At 41.8% G+C, this 23,242-nt stretch overlaps 1 protein-coding gene across 1 annotated transcript; it reads right to left on the bottom strand.

Annotated features, from left to right (window-relative positions):
• Positions 1-2,136: 2,136 nt before the first annotated feature.
• On the bottom strand, positions 2,137-22,218 carry LOC115369727 (extracellular calcium-sensing receptor-like). Its single transcript, XM_030066394.1, has 14 exons — positions 22,154-22,218; positions 21,444-21,732; positions 21,223-21,309; positions 20,790-20,981; positions 20,024-20,557; positions 19,721-19,945; positions 19,120-19,243; positions 18,763-18,953; positions 5,822-5,908; positions 4,838-5,044; positions 4,471-4,746; positions 3,402-3,629; positions 3,149-3,272; positions 2,137-3,050 (listed from the first exon to the last, which is right to left on the bottom strand). Exons 1-14 carry the CDS (start codon positions 22,201-22,203, stop codon positions 2,137-2,139), a joined length of 3,528 nt encoding a protein of 1,175 aa, XP_029922254.1. The 5' UTR covers positions 22,204-22,218.
• Positions 22,219-23,242: the final 1,024 nt, after the last annotated feature.

The following is a 23,242-nucleotide window of genomic DNA, read 5'->3' as shown; positions in this document are numbered from 1 at the left end:
TATGAGTTCACTGGCCTTTATTGGCCTTGTGCAGGCTCACTCACTGGTAGATATTTATTTATAAGTCTATCCTTGGCTTGCTCCTCTCTTATTTTTGTGAGTATGTCTCAAAACTAGTAATTATTGCTTCTTCTCTAATGACACCCTCTTACTGTCTGTCCCCCAGGTTAGCACTGAACTTGGCAACCAGGCCTTCATGTTCTCTGCCCCCAAAACCTGGAACCACTCACAGACAGATTTGCAGCCAGATGAGGTGACCCCGATTAGGGCATTTAAAAGTGTAGTAAAGGGTTTGGAGGCAAATTCTAATGGAATTTGTAATTATTTCCCGAGCTAGATCTACTTCCTCTAGTATGTCTTTAAGGCACAGGATTCTCTAAATTGTGAATATATGTTTTGTTTTAAGTGCTTTTAATGTTTGTTTGTAACAGCTGCAAAGCTATGAAAATAGAGCCACAAGCCAACTTGCACACTCTCCAGCTGGAGTGGGTTCAACAGTCACTGCTGAAGCACAATTAAAGACAGCTGCTGAGGTGCTCGCATAGACATGATGGTGTTCCAACAGCTTTTAGGCGCACCAGTGAACACACTGAACAGCACCATGTGCCGCAAACAACTTGCTTTAAAGCCCACCCCAAGACTCAAAGCCACTTGAACCCATATCCACGCCAGTGCACCAGTTGACTATGGACAATAGTGAACCGCAGTCTAGTGAAGTCAATAACTATCCATCCATACATGCCCAGTGCTCAAACAGACATATCGCTGATAAGCTGTCTTCAGATCCCAATGACATCCCAGTGGCCCATCACCTTGTAGCCACCAGGAGAACCAAAGCACCACTACCTAATGTGACATGAGATGGAGGGATGAAAGGGAGCTCAGGGCTAGTGTAATTTCATGACCATTACTGGTCCTTGAAGCCCTCCTTCATCAATGCTAGGAAGCTAGGAGGATAAGGGCCCTGACATATCTGCATCCAGGTGAAACAGATGAAACAACACATCAAAGAACTAGTAGTAACAAAGGCCAATGCATTGCCTTTGTTCAGACCAAAAAGTTGCACTTGAACACATCGCAAAGGCTACAGCCAACGGCTAATTAGCACATACATTCTGCGCCTGCATGAGAGGAAATAACTATTAATACCAGCATGCGGCAATAGTCTGTATCTGTGATTCAAAAAGGGAAACCAGAAGACCTAGGAGCAAACCATGAACAAAGCAGCATTATCTTACCATTTTCACACTACTCTCACTCACCACAGACAGTTTTGTAAAATAGCGACTCCTAATTGAGAATATGTCTGATGCGAAACTGCAAATGGCATTGTCAGCCCTTGGTCTTTTGGTTGTGGAAGAAGAAATATCTCTCAATGACCAGCTTCGATTCAACATGCTTAATCAGCTGAAAAGCCGCCAACAGGGGTCCCATTTGTGCTAATGGTGTGGGACACAGCCCAAAAACTAGGGCCACAGATGCTCACCGACAGTTGACCAGCAGCTTAGTGTGCCACGGCCTTAAGAGTGAGTATGATTCATAATGGCAAAATGGTGATTCTTGGTTGAAGTAATCCTTTAAGACTCACTGTAACAAACTAGGTTTAATGTTTTTTTTGTTTTGTTTTGTTTTGTTTTTAATTATAATTATTTATTAATGTCTTTTATTGTTATATTTTTTCATTTGTCAAGATCTTTTTTGACCCTGATTTTGAGTTTGTATTTATGATGATGATGATGATGATGATGATTATTATTATTATTAGTGGCAGTGGTTGAAGTAGTAGTACTACAATTGTTGTTTTTGTTGTTGTTGTTGTTGTTGCTGCTGATAATGACATGCTGGTACTTGTCTTGTGTGTATTATAATTATTATCATTATCATCTGGGAGTACTTGAAAAATGTGACTATAGTTTTAAAAAAGGAATGACTGAGACTGAGTTTTTCACCAACCTTTCTCTATACTGTTTTATTTTTGAAAGAGACAAAGTCATGAATTGGTTCACAATGATGAAACAAGCAGGGTGTTTGAGAGCCTCTGTGACACTGGCATATGCTCTATCACACCTTGTCTGAGTCAAGACAGAAAGACATAGAAAGAAAGACAAGTTTTACTGCTAAACTGAAGTACAGCTTTTATTTCTTGCTGGTGCCTCGGCCCATGATAGCTTTCTTGGTGTTCCTCTCAGGTCTCAGCAGGATTATAAAACACTTTGGTCCAAACAGTGCCATCAAGAGGCCAAAACTGGAGGCCATGATGGCAAATACCTCCACAGCATCTGCATATTTTCCTGGGGAGTTGATATACGCAGGGATAAAGGCAACCCACACAGCACAGAAGATCAGCATGCTGAAAGTGATGAGCTTGGCCTCATTGAAGTTGTCTGGAAGATTCCTTGCCAGGAACGCTAGGAGGAGGCTGAGGATAGCCAGGAAGCCAATATAGCCCAGTAACACTGCAAAACCAACCGTGGACCCTATGACACACTCATAGACTATCTTGTCACTGTGGTATTGTGTGTTTTTATGAGGAGTTGGTGTGGAAGAGACAAGCCAGGCTGTGCAGATTGCTGCCTGAATGGAAGTAAGAACCAAAACTGTCCCTCTTTGCTGCACAGCACCAAACCATTTGAGACTGGCTCCACCTCCAGGTTTGGAGGCCTTGAATACAGCCAACACCACCATGGTTTTCACCAGGATACATGAGACACACAGCACAAAGCTGATCCCAAATGCTGCATGCCTCAGCTGGCATGTCCATAACCTGGGACGACCAATGAACAGCAGCGAGCACAGGAAGCATAGTTTGAGTGACAGCAAGAGCAGGAAGCTGAGTTCTGAGTTGTTGGCACGCACCATGGGAGTGCTGCGATGATAGATGAAGACTCCCAGCACAATGGTGCAGATGAGTGTGCCTAGCAATGAGGCGGTTGTCAAGCAGATACCCAAGGGCTCGTGGTAGGAGAGGAACTCTATTGTTTTGGGGATGCAGTGGTCACGCTGAGGGCTGGACCAGAAGTCCTCTGGACAGCTGATGCAGTCTATAGAATCTAACAAAAAAGACAGGTGATGAAAAAGATGTACAAATATTATAAATAGTATAAATATTATTAAAGATAAACTATACTGTTTCGTAACAAATACCAACCAGTCTCATTGCTGAACTTTCCGTTAGAACAAGGAATGCAGTCAAAACAGCACACAGGTTCTCCTTTCCTTCTGGCAATGCGGGTGCCTGGTGGGCAGCTCTCACTGCACACTGACCGGGGCGGCTACAGGGAGAGGAACAATTATCACCACCATTCTACATTACATTCTACAATTATATGACATAATCATGATGAGTTGTTTTTTTCCCCCCAAATAACAACAAAACAGGTAGTTGAATGAGCAGAAGTGACCTTTTGGGGTTCAAAATTCCAGAAGATCCTGTCTTCATCCAGTGTGAGCTCTTCACCTGTGGAGGCTGACTTCTTAACAACACCCACATTGTGAACCGTTATGCTCCCATCAGGGAGCCAGCACCAGTTCATCACATCATAGATTGGTAAGGCGTCACCATTCTCATCAAATGACACTTGATCACCAAATGCTGTGGTGAAGTTGACCCTGTCCAAGTAATGCACAAGCTAGAAGGAGATAGAAGGGAACAGAGAATAACTGAAACCATATGATCTGTCTATAATTAGTTCAACAAAAAATTCTGCATGCTAAACTTGCAAAAGTATTTCTATTGTATAATTAGTATAAATAGTGTAATATATAGTATAAACTCGTATGATACCATATTAAGTCAAAACAATTTTTTTTTTTTTTGTCATTTCTGCTTCATTTTACAGTGATAATAGAGAGCGACAGGAAAGGCAGGGGAGAGAGGGGGGCTGTGGCCCTGGCAAGTGTCACATGCTGCACCAGGAGAGCCACAGGGGTGTACCAGACATGAACATTTCAACTTGCTGAATTTAATCCGAACAATGTGGCATACTCAGTGTCAGGCAATTGTTTTTTTTCTGAATAGCTCTTCAGTATGTGATGGAAAAGAGCAAGTTTCTGGTCAACTCTCATGACAGAGACTGTGATGTCTCATGTAAACGATGTTTATTGATGCTCAGGAAAGGAGAAGAGAGTATGAGCACTACGAGTATGAACACTGTGTAGTACCACACTAATTCTGAGGGTTACTGACCAGCATGCCTTATTTTAAAGGAGATACCTTTAGCTAAGTATGCTAGAAGTCAACAACCTTGTGTTTGTGAAAGACATCAATCTGCCTATCCTATGTCTGGTGTGCCCCTCACTTGTGACCTTGGTAGCATGGAGACAGTATGTCTTATCAGTGCCACTGCTTACAGTGTCAGTACAAGACACAGAACAGCTCAAAGGGGCCGAAATGTGAGCTACAGCTACAGAGAAAATTCCTTCTCACAGTAACTTGTGGTATAACAGATGTAGGCTAAATTGATATCTCACCTGCCATGGCTGCAGTTTCTGTAAACTGGCACAGCTGTGCCCGCTGAAAGGCCCTCTGCCTGGCACACACTGCAACATGTCATCAAGGGCATATGCCAGGGCATACACTGCCTTGTACACATTGTACTGTGCCCTCAGGTCTGACACATCCAAAAATTCAGTCACAGCACTCTCCAGATCTTCCTGTCCAGTGCACAGTGCTCCCCCAGTATCTAACCACCCTGCCGGAGGTGGTGAGAATCGACACTGAAATGTGTACTCCCAAAACTGCCTCACCTGAACAGAGAAAATGAGGATTAACATATGAAGACAATGATGTGATACCTCAGTGTTGATCAGGTAGTAAAGTGATATAGTAGACAATCACTATGCTGTTTCCATAGTTGTTTTTTGTCACTTTGCCAGGACGTGTTCCTAACAAGAAGTCCCTGAGTCCTGGTATCTCTCCTCGACGGATGGCAATACCCAGAGTGCCCCCCAGGTATGGCATGAGATGGGGGGTTTGCAGCAAAGTAGCGGCTGTCCAGGCTTCACTGGCCATCCATTGCAAACCTGTCACATTCTGCTTTACCACCTGGGGGTTGAATTAAGTCAGATTCATTAAGACTTTATTATGTTACAACAATAAGCACAGATAATCCACTGTTGTTATAATCACAAGGAATCTGGTGCATATCAATTCAAAGTGCTGTTTACATATTTTATAAAATCTATGGTCAGTGAAAACAATGAAAACAATTTCATGATGGCATTCGTCATATTTTCCAGTAATTAAGAGTTATTAATTTAATTCCAACCTCTTCCATAAGGTGAACCATATGACTTTCATGCGCAAATGCAATGACCACACGAGCTGTAGATTTCTTCATCACATTGACAATCCTCCTATGTTCAACTGGGTCATTACTCCAGGGCAAAACCTCTAAATAGGCCAGACAACCTCTACCAGACTGAGCTAGGTCAGACTGGAGGGATCGGGCAGCATGCAGTCCGTAGTCATCATCACTGATCAGCATGCCCACCCAAGTCCAGCCGAACTGCTTCAGAATCTGGAGCATTGCACGAACCTTATCAGATAAGAGTGGAAACATTAATGATCAGACTGGAATTTTCTTTCACAGAAAAATATCCTGTAGAAATCTCATAATGAACACATCTATTCATTCTGTCATACCTGTGTCATTTGAAACCATAGAGCACTGCTAGTGTCTCATAAAGCACATGGACTTTGAGACACAGAAAAAAAACATTTACTTCTGGTGAGGATTTTGTTACAGGCTGAGCTGGTATCTTTTGGTACGTTTAGCTGTTATCAACATATTCTTCAGTTCTTGTTTTACTCGAGGTTTACCTGGAAGGCATCACTTGGGATTGTTCTAAAGAAGGATGGGAACTGTTGCTGGTCACTCAGGCAGGCACATGTGGCAAAGTAACTCACCTGTATGAGACATACAGCAAACACTAAGGGTAAGCAATCCCTGCAAATCAGCAGATCCTTTCAAAAACATTTTCAGCAATATCAGTGACTTTTGCATTTTGAAATATGAATTCAATTGAAATAGCACACCTTGCAAGTACTGCCTGTTAATGGTAGAGAAGATAAGAAACTTACCATAGGCATTTTGTATAAACCTAAGACACTGGAGATGGCAATAGAGGATGTTGAGGATGAATCACCCACAATCCCCAGCACTGGAGGGGACCCTAAACAGTTCTCATCCAGAAGCTGCTCCTCTCGACCACTGGCCAGCATTAAGGCACCACGAAATGCAACTCCAAGTGTGTCACAGTTATCATAGATACTGTATCCCAGAGTCACATTAGGTAGCAGGCTGGAGTTCCTGTTGATCTCATCAATTGCAAAGGCCATGGTCTGGGCATAACTGAACCCTAGAATGTCAAAACTAAAAAAAAAAAAAAAAAAAATCACTACTTGCAACTGCCATGAAAACTCAGGTTGCAACAACTGACAAAAAAAATACCACATCTTAAATGGTAATTTCTGAATACTTTGAATCGTCTATACAAACTAGATTGATCAGCAGTTCCCACAATTCACAATTCTTTGCTCTGTGCTGTATCTGCATAAGACTCACCCTTGGCAGCTGGGCTGCTGTGGCTCCCAAGTGAAGGAAATCTCAGGGAAAACAGAGTGGTAGTGAATCTCAAACAGCCCACCCAGAACCACATCTCCAGCTTTGTGCATCCCATTCAGATGAAACTGTTTCTGTAACTGACAAGAGGAAGGAAGGGAGGAGGACACAGGGTGGAAAACAGAGGGAGAGAACATTGTCAAGCTTAAGTACTTGCATAAGAGCAGATAGATGTCTACAGTTGCCCTCATGATTGTTTTCTGTTTCCCTGTTTCCTAAGCTGAGTTGCCCAATATAAAGGCAGTGCTATGTCATCCCATCTGCTGACTTGCATCAGTGTTTAATCACCACTGTTCATACCACCCATCAGAGCAGCGGCAGAACATTTCATATCAAAGTCATGGTTAATTTGTACATTAAATATTTTTTTTTTTCTCACAAAGATCATATCAGCCACCAAACACAAGACATTACATTATATATTTTGTAAACTGCTTTAAGGTCTAAAGTGAATTGCTTGACAGTCTACCGACCTTTAGTGCTTCTATTCATTCATTTTTTTCCAGTGCCACAATGTGTTAATTTTCTCCTTCATATGTGTACATTTTTATAGACAGGCAGTATGTGTCACTGTTCAGTAAACCATCAGCTTACCTTATTTTGAAAATGCTGAAAACCAAACCTGGGTTGTCAGCAGTCTACAGTTTGGATAAACCCAGATAATTATATGGAGACACGCTGTGACCTCAGGGTAACCACAACTCCCTGTGTGTGGCCATAATCAGATACAAATGAATAGACACAAAAAAAGCAAATGAATCTGAGGTACTTGGTCAGCTCCTGTGTGGAGCAACAGAAAATGTTCATGCAAAGCAGCTTACCTTGTGACAATCCTCCTTAGTTCAGCCAAGTCATTGCTCCAGGGCAAAACCTCTGAATATGCCAGACAACCTCCACCAGACTGCGCCAGGTCAGACTGGAAGGATTGGGCAGCATGGAGCCCATAGTCGTTACCACTGATCATCAGGCCCACCCAAGTCCAGCCAAACCGCTTCAGAATCTGGAGCATTGCATGAACCTTATCAGATAAGAGTGGAAACATTAATGCTCAGACTACAATTTTTTCAGGGGAACATCTATAAAAATCTCATAATGAGCACAATCTAATCATTCTCATTTGCCTGTGTCCTCTGAAGCCAAATAGCCCCACTAATGACTCACCAGGTGCACAGTTTTTTCTTCACAAAAACAAGCCTGTTCCATTTAGTGAATGCACTTTGTTAAACAGTGAGCTAGCTTTTTGCCTGCAGTATGTGTAACTGTTGTCAACATATCTTTAAGATATTGCTGTGCTAGAGGTTATGCTAGAGGCGCTTGGGATTGTTAAATAGATAGATAGATAGATAGAATATACTTTATTGTCCCCTAGGGGAAATTTGTCATGGACTCAAGTGCATGGTAGTAGCTGCCTTGCAGACAATAAATATACATAAAATACAAATGGCAGCTAGAGACATGCACGTACATACACACTCATGACACATCCAATAGAAGATTAAAAAGGAAACCAAACAGAACACCAAGTTATTGCACAATTCCCAGGCCTCAGCGTGCACAGCCTCAAGAGCTATCTAAAAGTTTGATGGAGGTGGGTACAAAAGAGTATTTAAAATGGTTCACTTTACATTTTGGGACTCTGTACCTTCTGCCAGAAGGCAAGAGCTCATATTCTGCTTGAAGGATTTGGGACGGGTCCAACAATACCCTCCGTGCCTGCCTGAGTACATACTGCTCATAGATGGACTGAAGGGAGAGCTTCTCAGTCCTCCCCATCACCTTCATAGCAGTCTCTACCAGGCACTGCAACTTAGATTTGGACTGTGCGGAGAGATTGCTGAACCACGCCGGCATCCCATACCTGATAACACTCTCTGCCCAGCTGAAGCAGGATGGGAACTGTTGTTGGTCCCTCTGGCAGGAACATGTGGCAAAGTAACCTGAATGAGACAAAGTATACACACAGAGTATGTATTTCGCATTTTCGTTAGTAGCCGTTTCATAATCATTTCAACTACTTCAGTTATTTTTGTACAAACTATTTCAAACTACAAATTAAATTAAAATACAACATCTCAAATGCAATGTCTGATGTTAGATATGTTAAACCCTAAACAGTTCTCATCCAGTTGAAACTGCTCTTTTTGACCGTTAGCCAGTGAAAACACATTAGGCAGCAGGCTGGAGTTCCTGTTGATCTTATCAGTTGCAAAGACCATGGTCTGGGCATATCAGAACCCTTGAATGTCAAAACTAACACAAAAGTGTCACTCACTCAACTATTGAAAAGAAACATCAGCAGTGTGAGAACTGTGTAGAGATATGAACACATATAAATATAAAACAGATAAGCTTGCATTACTATCAAGGGAAACTAGAAACCCTGTAGTGGTGTACCATGATCATATACACTCAGTGGCCACTTTATTAGGTCCACCTGCACAATCTAATACAATCCAATACAACTGTTGTGCCATAAAGTTCAGTTTTCTTCTGCCTGTAATGCCCAGGTTTTCTGCTTGTCACAGTAATAGAGGTGTTCATTCATTCTATTTGTGGCATTGAGCTCATAGTTAGTGGTGCTGTTGTACTTGACTACATTTTATTGAGAGGTGTTACCACTATTCTGACCCCCTCATGTATATACATGAGGAGGACAAAAAATTAGAAACACCTCGCAATATAATGTAGTCCAGTACAAAACCTCTGCAAACTACAACCTCAATAATAAACATAGAATTAAATTTACACATTTTCCACAATGTCAACAAAAACTGAACATTATAAACTTTCTTAAAAGGTAAAATTGCATTGAACTGCATTAGATTGCAAAGGTGGACCTAATTATGTGGGCATTGAGTGTATTTTAACAAACAAACAAAAAAAAAAAAACATTCAAAACATGAATGTCATTCCAATTAATGACACTAAAACTCTGCCACTTTTAAATTGTAATTTCAGAATACATTGGATATTCTATGCAGACCAGACTCACTTTCACAGTTTTCTTCTACAGCAGTACAATGAGCAGAAAAAGGAGTACAAAGAAGACAATATTAAGATCTGGTACGCACATAGAAGCATGAATGTGTCAATAACAGATGCCATGACTGCTCCTCTCTGTTTACCCCAATTTCTTTTATATACAGTGCAGTGTCCCACACTTTGCTAACTTGCATCACTGTTGTGTCAGTCCTGTGTGCTACTCTTCAGGACAGGAGATGAAAAAGGGGCAGTGTTTCTCAGGCCATTTTTATGCAGGTCTCCTGATGGGCAAGTTTGCTCACAGATTTTTCATCAAGGCCATATTAACAACTATTTCACTTACCTACAGGCAACGGCTTGTGTGATATACGGAGCTCAATCAAATTACACACATAAGTCAGTATCATGAGAAACATATCTAGACCAGATAAATGAGTTTTGATTGGAGATGCAATCTATTTCCATTTTTAAGGCTTTTCAAATGAGACATGCAATTGTTCCCCACACGTATTCGGGTGCAACAAATGCATTCATCACATACTAACTTTAATCACTTTAAAAAGACAGATGCTCTTTCTGGAAGGGAAATTTCTGGGTAGGTACACAAGCCCTCTGATTTGGGCCTAATATAAACCCTGAAAATGCCTTAAGTCATGCAAGGCAGGCCTATGCACGAGCCATAACCATGTGAACTTCATAATGCTGACTTACTGGATGATGACCAGCAGGTGGTAGCAGTATACTAAACCATTTTTGGATATTGACCAACACTTAACTCAAGGATAAGATGATGGCATTTTTTTAAAATGACTGGATTTACTCTGTCAAACATTTGCACATCACCAGTATCTATTGTTAAAGTGATTTATTTTAATTTATTAGTTTGCTCTAGCACAGTATGAAGATATGCCTGAGTAAACCAAGGACAGAGAAAATTCCTCAATTTTTTTACATTTACTCCAACAGCCTGATGATGGCGGGCCTGGCTGACATATTGTCTTCCAGAGACTGTTGTGGCATTACATATTTAAGCTAGAGTGAGGATATGAATGACACTACACGATCCAAGGAATCCACTGGTACCAAGAGTGTCATGCTGGATTGTCAGAAAGGGGGTTAAATAATGGCACAACGTTAGGCTTAAATTTGGGGTCTTAGGAAAGGAAGATTGTAGGTCTCTACAATCTTCCTTTCCTAAGACCCCAAATGGGACCGAGGCTGCTGTGTTCAGTGTCCCCAAGAACCTCCAGATCCCTGAACTGATTGGACCACAGGAAATAATCAGAATTCAGATTCTACTAATACAACTGGAGAACAGTTGGTGTTTGTGTGTGTGTGTGTGTGTGTGTGTGTGTTTGTCACAGGGGTGGCGTAGGAGGTTCACATACTGTAGTATGACAATAAATGTCCCTGTTGAAGTTAGACAGTAATATAATGGTGAAAGCTGATTCCAGTTCTTGCTGGTGTTGATCATCCAGTTATGAGCTGGAAATCTTGAAATAAGCCTGGCTTTTTAGCTTAGCTCCCTTCCTGGAATACCTCCTTGGAGTGTCTGTGGTGCTCCAGGCTGTTCTTAATTTGGGTTTGGTCATGGTTTATATTAAATTGACCCAAAAAAGTAAAAATAAATTGTGTCTCATCTATTCCACATGTGCAATTTAAGTCAGCTTACTTTCAAGGGAATGGGCAGAGGTGCCAGCAAAAAGAATCTGGTGGAGGCCTGGGCTGGAAAGCAGAGAATAAAGCTACACATGCGCAGGGTGCTGTGCTCTAGGTTAACTTAAATGTAGTAACATCAAACAACTTTTTCCTCTTAAGAATGAAAATTAGTTGTCCTCACCACTTTTTGTGTTTTGGTGTCAAAATGATGACAACAGTTGGAAAAAAATATTGTTACAAAATAGGATGTATGCTCTTCTTGGCATTTATCATGTTTTTCCCCAAATGATGCATAGATTTTAAAGCATTTTTTTTTTTTTTTTTTTATCACAACTGGATTGAAAAATAATTCATATTTCTGCCTCAAAATGGAATTGAATCATAACACTTTATTAATCCTAAAGAGAAATGATCCTTGCCACCATCACACTTGAAAAAACGTACACAGAAGGTACATGTTGCAAAAAGAAACTACGAATGGCAGAGGAAAATCTCAGGCCCTGATTCCTTGTGGTACTGGAGTGTACAGATGAATGCCAAATTAAAGGAAAAACTAACATGAAGTGTCTTAGTAAGGTGTTGGACCACTGTGTACCGCCATAACAGCTGCAGTGCCCCTTGGCATAGACTCACTGGTCTCTGGAACTCTACTGGAGGGATAGACATTATACATTTTTTCTTTCTTTTTTCCCAATCTGATTGGTCCATCCAGCTATGACTCATTCATCTATGAAATGATGCATGTCTCATAGTTTTTATATGCTTGATCGTTACGCTTTCATATGTTGGGGAGTTATCCACTCCAACACAGACATACACACAGTCTTTATGGGACCAGTATGGAAACTGCATCGATTCCTGGTTGGGGCTCCTCTCTGGCTGTTTCTTTGGGTCTTGTGTTGCCCTTTCACCCCAGTGCTTTCTGTTGTTCCTCAGACTATGGGGGAAAGGACAGAGCAGAGAGTAGAGGGAGATATGGTAGAAGAGGAGATGGAGAGAGTAAGCAGTTTTGGATCAAGACTCACTGCACCTGATTCTGGTCTTTTTCAGTGTGTGGGTTTGGGAAACAGTGAGCCTCCAGTCCTGCAGGCAGAGGGAGATGTGGTGATTGGAGGGCTGTTCCCTCTGCACTACCTTGCCCCTAAGCCACAGCACAGGTACCGCAGCAAACCTCAGCACACACCCTGCAGTGGGTGAGTGTAAAGATACTGAATTTATACTGATGCTAAAATACCTGCACTTTTAGTTTCCTCTTCCATTTTCCACAAGTTGCTCACTGAAAGAATTCCATCCTGCTGTGATCACATCTCTGTTTCCTGCAGTCTCTATAAGCTTCAAATGACTGTGATATCAGCATATTGTGCATTCCTATGATGGATTAACAGTATATATGTTTCTTTTGGTGTCTTTTCCATCTTCTCCAGTTTTGACCACAGAGCTTTCCGTTGGATGATGACCATGGTGTTTGCAGTGGAGGAAATTAATTATAATACAGACTTGTTACCTGGTGTTAAACTAGGTTACCGGATCATGGACAGCTGTGACCATGTCCATACCAGCCTGAGAGCTCTGCTGTCCTTAGTCAGCCACTCCAGACTTGTAAGTAAAGTGGAAAAAATGAAAGAAATTGAAGAAAGATTAGATAGGCCTTTATCAAAGTCCAATGGCAGTAGAATAGCAGAAGAAACAACAAAGCAACAGATGCCAATCAAGATGAAAAACAGAGGTGCTGATAGTGACAGAGTGTTGCCTCACAGTCCTGAAAATAAAGGAAATTCCCTGAAGGAAAATGAGAGTGTAACACAGAAGGGAGTGGAAGGGACTGTACAATCTGAAACTTCACCAGCATGTCTGGCTGGAGCCCCTGTCCCTGCTGTGATCGGCCTTGCCTCATCTTCCCCCACAGGGGCTGTAGCTCACACTGTTGGCCCCTTCAGCATACCAGTGGTAAGAAAACCATGGAGGAGAAAGATCCTGCACAGCACAGTATTTAATATTGCCAATTTTTTATTTTATTTATTTATTTTTTTTTTATATTACCTCCAGCACCTGCATTTTATAACATATCACACAACAGTCTTTTGAAACTTTGGCTAATTAGAATTTTATATGTTTAGATTCATATTTGAATGATTGAACTTACCGTTCCTAGGTGAGCTACTTTGCCACCTGTGCCTGTCTTTCTGACAAGCAAATCTACCCATCATTCTTTCGCACTGTGCCAAGTGATCTGTTTCAAGTGAGAGGTCTTGTCCAGCTGGTTACCCACTTCGGCTGGCGTTGGGTGGGAACATTAGGTACCCTGGTGAGATACACAGTAACACATTGTTTCCCTCACTCAAATGTCAGCCAGCTTACATTAACAAGATTTACAAATCCAGTGTGTATATCTTTCAGGATGACTACAGCCTTTATGGCATCCAAGCATTCTCTCAACAGCTAAAACAGCAGGGTGGCTGCCTAGCGTTCCATCTTACGGTCCCCAAATCGCCCACAGTGGCTGCGATACGAAGCATTGCAGATGCATTGCTGAGGTCAAAGGCACAGGTTGTGGTGGCCTTTGCCACAGAGGGACAGCTGCTGGGACTGCTCTCAGAGGTGAGCTCTCTTATTCCCAGTTATACATAAATATGCGTGTGCATGAAATACACCACATTATAAGTAAGAAAAGAATAATAAGAATATTACTGTTGTACTGTAGTATTGCTTTAATCTTGCTGCTCTCATATTTTCTTCTATTCTCAATTTATCAAGCTGGCTGAGAGGAATGTGACAGGGATCCAGTGGGTTGCCAGTGAAGCCTGGGTGACTGCTAGCCTCCTGACCTCACCCCGCTTCCACCCTCTTTTGGAAGGTACTCTGGGCTTCTCCTTCCCTGGAGCTAGGATCCCTGGTTTGAAAGAGTTCCTGCTGAAGGTCCGCCCCTCTCCAAAACCTGGATTTGAATTTGTCAATATGTTCTGGGAAGAGCTGTTTGGCTGTAGGCTAGAATTCAGAGGTGACAGATCCACTGAAAACTCTACAACAGGTACCTTTGAAAACATAACAGGACAGATGGATTGTAGTTCCAAACCTGACTCTCAGGTCAAGTTTGGGTCCACGGCTGGCCTGGCTGTTGGTAAAACAAAAACATTTAAGAGGTCAGTTTGTGGAAATTATAAGGGTGTTGCTGGGATGCCTGCATGCACTGGTGCAGAGGATCTAAGGCACACTGACAGTAGTTACACTGATGTGTCTCAAGTCAGAATATCATACAATGTATATAAGGCTGTGTATGCCATCGCCCATGCACTGCACCATTTACTGGAGTGTGATTCTGTGGAACCTACAAAGGGCATGTGCAAGAACAGCAAACCATTTACATCTAGACAGGTAGGTTAAATAATTAAATCATGTCTACATGTTTTGAACATTTTAGATAAATGCTTTTTGCTTTAGGATTTTATACACTTTTGACTAAACCATCATCTCCTCTTTTATATTCCTCCTTTTGTATAGCTGTTATACCAACTGAAGACAGTAAATTTCACCAACCAGTTTGGGGAGAAAGTATATTTTGACTCCAACGGAGAGCCTGTCCCTCTCTATGACATCATTAACTGGCAGAAGGACAACAAGGGTGACATCAGGTAGAATAATATCCATTAAGAAAATGTAGTATGGGAAATGGCTATCTATGAGAAAAGTCACTGAGATGCATTATTCATGTCTGTTGTGGCTATCTAAGCCTTAATAAAGCTGTGGTGGGTTATGATGCTGTACTATCACACATATTGGTAGGTCTGAAACAAATGCATGCATGTTTTTTTAATCAGATTTATCAAAGTGGGAAGCTATGATGGCTCAGATTCCTTGGGAAAGCAGCTGCAGATGGAGCAGAGTGCCATTTTATGGACAGGAGGCCAAGCAAAGGTTAGTAATATATCATGCCAAACCAAATGCCTTGAGTTTCTCTGCAGGATCATTAAATGGACTGGATGCTCATATTTTCTTTTACTTTTCCATGCTCTTATTTGTTCAAGCAAGTGTTTAGTCTACAGAATCCACTCGCTGACACATAACTCTGCAACTCTTTCCCCAGGTGCCTGTGTCCATGTGTAGTGCCCCCTGCCCCCCTGGCAACAGGCAGGCCAGACGTCCAGGAGAGCCCCACTGCTGCTTTGACTGTCTGCCCTGTGCTGATGGAGAGATCAGCAACCAGACCGGTAGCCCATACACACATTTTTATCTTTCTGTAGAGAATTCATCATAGTATTCAGTGTATGTTAAACCTTTTGTGTGTAAGTGGGTTCGTGTGTATTTTCATACGGTGTCTATGTACTGTGTATCTCCTCACAGATTCTACAGAGTGCACAAAATGTCCTGAGTACTATTGGTCAGACAAAGACAAAGTGAAGTGTGTGGCAGGGGTGGATGAATTCCTGTCTTTCTATGACACCATGGGCATCATCCTGGTCTCACTCACGCTACTGGGTGTCATCCTGACAGCCATCATCACTAGCATCTTTCATCACTTCCGCTTCACACCCATTGTCAGGGCAAATAACTCGGAAATAAGCTTCCTGCTGCTTCTCTCACTCAAGCTCTGTTTCCTGTGCTCCCTGGCATTCATCGGCCAGCCATCTGTATGGACATGTAGGCTCCGCCAGGCAGCATTTGGAATCAGCTTTGTCCTCTGTCTCTCCTGCCTCCTTGTTAAGACCATTGTGGTTCTCCTGGCCTTCCGGGCCACTGTGCCCAGTCGCAGAGCTCTGAAGCTGTTTGGTCCCTCCCAACAGAGGACACTCATATTCTGCACTACAGCTCCCCAGGTGGAGAAAGTGTCAACAATGGATATCACATCATTAATTTTGATCTAATTTTAATCTGTCTATCTATGCCTTTCCTGTCTTCAGGTTTGTCTCTGCACTGGTTGGCTCTCAGGTGCGCCCCCCTTTCCATTCAGGAACCCAGCATACCAAGCCTCAACTGGTAAGGTAAGAGTCAGTCAGGGTGATTATGCTGGAGAACTGCTCTCATTGCTTTCAAATGTTTATGTTGATCCACAGTTTTGTGTATTGTAGTGATGAGCACACTTGACTGCTCTAAGAAAAAAAGCTTCTGGACCATTCCACCTGTATGTGGACTGCTGTGGTGGGCTAACAGTCACATCAGTCCACCACATAGTTTTCAAAGCACTCTGATATTGTGTAGTTGGCTGGGAAACAACTATTCTTTTCTAAGTTTAGTAACTCAGACAGAAATTTTACACATTTCTATCTGAAACTACACAAACCAGTTTTGATTATATCATGTCAGATCATATTACATCATGCAGATTTGTATCTTTAATAACATTATACTCTTATACAAAGTGCATGTGTTTATACATTTTGACACATTTAGATTATTGTGGAGTGTAAGGAGCCATGGCCTCCTGGATTCTACCTTGTCCTGGGCTACATTGGACTGCTGGCCTCTGTCTGCCTCCTGCTGGCCTTCCTGGGCCGCAAACTCCCAGATACATTCAATGAAGCCAAACTCATCACCTTCAGCATGCTGATCTTCTGTGCCGTGTGGATCTCCTTTATCCCAGCTTATATCAGTTCGCCTGGCAAGTTCACTGTAGCTGTGGAGATTTTTGCTATCTTAGCCTCCAGTTTTGGACTGTTGGTGTGTATTTTTGTGCCCAAATGTTACATAATTTTACTGCAGCCTGAGAGAAATGTTAAGAAAGGCATGACTGGGAAATCTTCCAGATAACCTAATGTATTTTTTTTTTCTTGTTTTGTTAATGACAATTTCTTTTAGTTTGATGGATACAGTTAATACATGTTATTCAAAATAATGGGAAGCTGGTGGCAATATATTAATTACGGGTATATGTTTTATAGGGTAGGATGCCATCTGGGGTGTTTAAACGTTTGTATATTTGAAACAAAATAAAATACTACATTAAACATGTGGTGCTCTTTTATTTTTAATAGATCTCTGCAGTCCTATGTTCTCCAATCAGTCCTACAGTTAGATGTAAGTTTACAGTCTAAATAATATGACTCATACTGTCCTCTTGTGTTTCTGTTGTTTTATGTAGGTGCCAGCACAGGCCATGTTAACAGTACACAGTATTTTCTAAACATCAAAGAGTCTTTAGGGACAGTTTATTCATAATTCATGACTTACTGGTCTTCCTGTCTTGGGTGTTTGATACAGTAAAACCCATTTGCTTTGGATCAGTCCAGTTTCAACACATGATGTATAGAACCTGATGTATATACATGAAAAACTGAACATCTACTTATGAAAAGAGTGTCTTTGTCAGGCTTTATGATTGTTCAGTTGTTCAGAGGTATTATGTTTAATCATTAAAATCCATTTTAAACTTCAAACTTCAAACTTCAAATAGTTTTATTGTCATTGTACCCAAGTTACAATGAGATTGGTTCAGGATGCCCTTACCAAAGTGCAAAGAGTAGCAATAAATATAAAAACAATGAATAAATAAAATAAAATAAATAAAAAATAAAATATTGTATGGGTTGATGAATCAGTTACAAGAGCAGTGACTTCTCAACACCTTTGTTTCTTTGAAATATGAGTACATTACTTACTTCCTTATACAGTGAAAATAAGAACATTTGATACAATTACAGAACAATCATATCGACTGTGTAGAAACAACTGCCTCCCAGTTTGGGCAAATGTCAGATAAATCAACATTCAAAGAATAGTTTTTCTGAAAATATCCCTGACCTTTCACTCTAAATGTTAAATTCTAACATTTTGAAAAAACCCATCTGTTTGCATGTCACTTCTTTTCTTTTCCCAACAGATGTTGTTTAGTATTCATTTCTGGCTTCAGCAGAATAATGTAACACTTTGGAGCAAACAGACAGAACAACAGGCCAAAGCTGGAAGCCAGAATAGCAAATGTCTCTACTGCATCTGCATATTTTCCAGGAGAGCTGATATAAGCAGGGATGAATGCCAGCCACACAGCACAGAAGATTAGCATGCTGAAAGTGATGAACTTGGCCTCGTTGAAGTTGCCTGGCAACTTGCGTGCAAGAAAGGCCAGTACAAAGCACAGACAGGCCAGGAGGCCAATGTAACCTAGAACACACCAGAATGCAAGACTGGAGCCCACGGCACACTCCAGAATGATCTTGGAGTGTTCATATTGTGTGTTTCTCGATGGAAAGGGCGGAGCATCGATGAGCCAGCTAGCACAGATAACTACCTGAATCAGGGTGCAGCTGAAAATAATGACCCTTTGCTGCCTGGGCCCCAGCCACTTCATAATATTGTTCCCAGGCATGGTCGCAGTAAAAGCAGCCAAGACCACTAGAGTCTTGCCCAGGATGCAAGAGATGCAAAGGGAGAATGTGATGCTGAAGGCAGTGTGGCGCAACATGCAGGACCAGGATGTTGGTTCTCCAATGAAAACCAGTGCACACAGAAAACACAGAGTCAGGGACAGCAGGATGAAGAAGCTGAGCTCAGAGTTGTTGATACGGACTATGGCTGTGTTCTTATGATAAAAGAAAATGGCAAGGACAGCTATGGTGAGACAGGCACCCACCACGGCGATCGCTGTCAGGGCTATGCCCAAAGAATCATAGGTCAAGAACTCCACCTTCTTGGGGATGCAGGCTGTTCTTTCTGTGTTTGACCAGAAATCCTGAGGACAAAGAGTGCAGTCTACGGAGTCTAGAGAGTAGGGAAGTAGGTCAAAAAAGGACTCAAATGCTTTAGTCTCAAAAACATTGCCTCTATAACTTCACATTCTAGCTGAATGTAATCTGGATATGTTCAATATGAGTTATTACCACAGTAAAAGCAAAATCGTACTTTTACTCATTTATTTTAAGCTCACCTGTCTGATTACTAATTTTGCCGCTGTCACATGGTACACAGTCAAAGCAGCACACAGGCTCCCCACGACGGACAGCCTTCCGGGACCCTGGAAGACAGCTGGCACTGCATACAGACACCAACACCTAGTGAGCATGGAGACAATAAGGGCCTCGGGCGCTGCAGGGTCACATGCACTATTTTCATTCTAGAGCAATTAATGTAGTGAAAGCTGTGCTCCTGTCAAGATGCACATTGGGAAATATGTAAAGAAACTGGTATAGACACAATTTATTCAGGAATGAACCATAAATCAATAAATCATGTTGGATACAAATCTGTGATGTAAACAACATACTAATGAAGCATTACTATGTTTCAACCTCTACTATATAAGAATACAACCATCAAGAACACAACATGCTGCGTTGAAAATTGTCATAATCACGATAGGTTATATGATGACTTTGCATTTATATTGTGTGGGGAAAACTGCACAGAGAATTCACAGTTTTTACATCAAATCCAGATTGTCCTGGCTGCCTGACTCACCTCCACCTCAACCTACAGAACTTCAACAGTTGGCATCTGATGTAGGTAAATACACAGTGTGAGCAGCTTGCCTCACTCTGATGTCCGGCCCACATTATCTTTTCCTCCTGGATCACCAGCTCCTTTCCTGCAGTTTTGGTGCCATCAAACAAACCCACGTTGACAAACTCAATCTTCCCCCCACTTCCTCGCTGCCAGTTGATGATGTCATAGTACGGTATAGAGTCGCCCTTCAGGTCAAAATTCACCTCCTCTCCATCTATGCTGAATGCCACCTCCTGAAGATAGTGTTGGAGCTTGGAAACAAACAAACAAGTAATATGAAAATTCTCATGTATTTTTTCTAACATCATGATGATAGTAAGGATATGTACCTGCCAGGGATGTATGTTGTTACTTTGAGCACATGAGTTGTTGCGGAAGGGGCCACTGCCTGGTTTACAGAGGAGAAGGTTTTGCAGGGCATGCGCAATTGCATATACAGCCTTATAGACATTATAAGACACCCTGGGGCTGGAGGTGTTCATGTAAGCTGAGTGCTGCTCCAAGAGGGTCTCTTGGCCTGAGCAGGGAGGTAACAAAGAGCTGAAAGAGGGAGAGGGAGAGCAGCCATACAGAGCCCCCCACAGCTCCAGCACCAGTGTGTTAGAGGGGTACCTGTGTGGCTCCACTGTCTGCAGGTAGTCACTGAGCTTTGGGATATGACCCTGTCTGATGCCAAAGCCAATAGTGCCCCCCAGGTACGGGTAATATTCACTCCCTGTAAAGACAGAGGCTGTGACCCAGGCCTCGCTAGCCACCCATTGGATCCCCGTGATATTCTCCTTCATATAGTCCCTCAAGAAGGGAGTCATCTCCCCCTCGGCTGAAAACACGACCACCACCTTTGCCTGAGAGCTGCGCATCACCTTTACACAAAGGGAAACAGATGAGGGAGGAGTAAAGAGATGGGCATGGAAAAAGTGGGAAAATAAACAGACATTTTGCATTTAATTTGAAAAGTGTGTCCTCAATATCTACAATAAAAAGCATTGTGGAGACATAAGAAAGTTGTTTTTTAAGGTACCTGCTCGTTCTTTATTGCAATATTCTTTCCTTCTTTTTTCAATAAAACGGTGTTCTGTACCTGTTTGGATTTACCTGCATGATCTCTAGGGCCCTCTGGCGATTGTAGAGCAGAGGGATCATCTCTTGGTATGCTATACACACTTTGCTCCCTTGTAACTCCTTAAGCAGACCTTGCACAGCAAAGCGGCCATATTCATGGTCGCCTCGCACTAAACCCACCCAGGTCCAGTTGAAGCGAAGCAGCAGCTGGGCGATGGCCTTCACCTGGGATCAGGGAGAAAAGTGCCAGTTTACTTACAAAACAAATTTTTAAGAGGTGAGAGCAAACTGGCATCAGGGGCAAATATACAAAACATGTTATGATATAGACAATATGGATGCATTTTTGATGTAGTGTATTGTAGTGCATATTTTATACTGGCAGGTAAATGTGTGATGTTTGAAAATGTCTTCAGAATAAGTTGGTCATTATCAAAATAATTTTCAGCCCAGGCTAGGCTCTTACCTGGTAGTCATCATTGGGGATCACTCTGAAGAAGGTGGGATACTTTCTCCTATCACTGAGACATGCACAGGATGAGAAATAGCTGATCTGGGAAAGAAGGATAAGAAACACTTCGTTAGTACAACAGATTATAGGATAGGATCTCTCAGTGCAGTTTCAAATCATTTTTGTGTTTGGATTTTTCACCCCTGTGGATTACAGAGCGACAGTATAATCCCTACCATTGGGATTCTGAAGGGCTGAAGGATTCTTGACACCACGATTGATTGAGCAGAGCCAGATTCCCCAACCACAGCGAGGAGTGGAGAGGCACCGGTGCATGTGGGTGAGTGGGCTTCATTTGGCCCATTCAGCACAGCCAGAGCAGCCCTCTGGCCTGTCAGTGGATATGCACACGAGTCAAAGATTTTATATCCAAGAGTGTGATTGGGCAAGAGCTCCTTACTCTGGTTTATCTCCTCCACTGCCAGCCTCATAGTCTGAGCCCAGCGGAAAGCCCTAGGATCAAAGCTGTAGCTCAGTGTGCCCGCGCGCACACACACACACACACACACACACACACACACACACACACACACACAGACAAGTGGACAAAAGTTCAAATGATCTTAGAGGCAGAAATCCTATCTCGATTGCAAGTTTGTCTAAATAATGATCTTTACTTATGATATTGTGTTGATGTTAATTACAGCCATGTCTTACAGTCTGATATAATAACTGAGTGCTTCAGCTTTGTAACGCCTGTCGTTTCACAACCCTTGTTTTTGCTTTGTTTTGCTTTGTTTGTTTCATATTTGTCAGTAAATTGACACACAATTATAACTTAGTATCTAATCTCAGCACAATTATAAGTTATAATCTAATGCCATGTAACCTGCTATGATAAAGTTAATTTTTCTTTTGATTTTCCTCACAAACCAATGAAACTCACCCATTGCACTTGACTGCTGACGGTCTGTAAGTGCAGTTGAGGTCTGGCATCTCCTGGTTGTAGTGAAGGGGGAAGATTCCTCCAATAACGTAGTCGCCCTCAGCCACGAAGCCTGGCTCAAAGCTGCTTTGAAGAGCGCACACTTTGCCTGGAGGTGGGGATGCGGGGCTGTAGCGAGAATTAAGAGTTATGGTGAGGACACAGACAGGGTAAATCAAATGAAATAAGACCAGGGGAGTCATTCTGTCACAGGGCCCAAATAGAGGAAGAACAGGGAGGGAAACACGTTTTATGTGTTGTCTGCCCCACCTTGCATATTATTAATGACAAAGACTGGTTTTGGATTGGATATCACCAGTCCCACTGATAACCAATCCAATAAATGACTAAAAATAAGTGCAGCAATGCCAGTGATATGGGACATATATTTTTCATGGCTTTTTTTTTTTTTTTTTTTTTTTTTACCATTTTAGAATTCTTCCACATATTCATTTACAATAATTAATGAATCTCTCAGGTATTGTTTGCAATACACAGTTTAATTAATTCATTTATGACAAAATCATTTTTACCTACGGTGGTGCCTCATACAATAAAACATTAGACATTACAGACAGATTTTTGCCTCTACTCACAAAGCCTGTCAATTATATTCTGCATTTGTTCTGGGCTTGCAATACAGAACTGGTACAATCTGATGGGAGTGATCTGAGTTAGAAAGTAGTTATTTCAAAATGTTTGGAGATTAAAATGGCTCTACATTAAAATAAGTAACACATGCAATTGAAAATAAGCCACTACACGGTCATGCATTTATTTGTATGTACTCTGTATGTATTTATGTTCTCTGAATGAATGATGTTTGAATATTGAATTTTCTGAATACTGGATTAGCTAACCATTTGAGGTTCTTCTTTTACCTTATTTTTATGTTAATGAACCACCTGTAGTGTGCGAATCTGGATTATGAATATACATCATGTTAAATAGATCTGTTATTATCCACGTGGAATGGTTGGAATTGGGAAAGTATGGGTACTTGACCCAACCCAATACTTTGGATATTTTTGTGTTCTAGGTGCCGCTCAT

The sequence above is a fragment of the Myripristis murdjan genome, chromosome 13 (assembly GCF_902150065.1).
Source record: "Myripristis murdjan chromosome 13, fMyrMur1.1, whole genome shotgun sequence".
In the NCBI taxonomy this organism is placed as follows: domain Eukaryota; kingdom Metazoa; phylum Chordata; class Actinopteri; order Holocentriformes; family Holocentridae; genus Myripristis; species Myripristis murdjan.
Note: the sequence above shows the minus strand (reverse complement) of the source record. Positions and strands in the feature narration are given on the sequence as shown.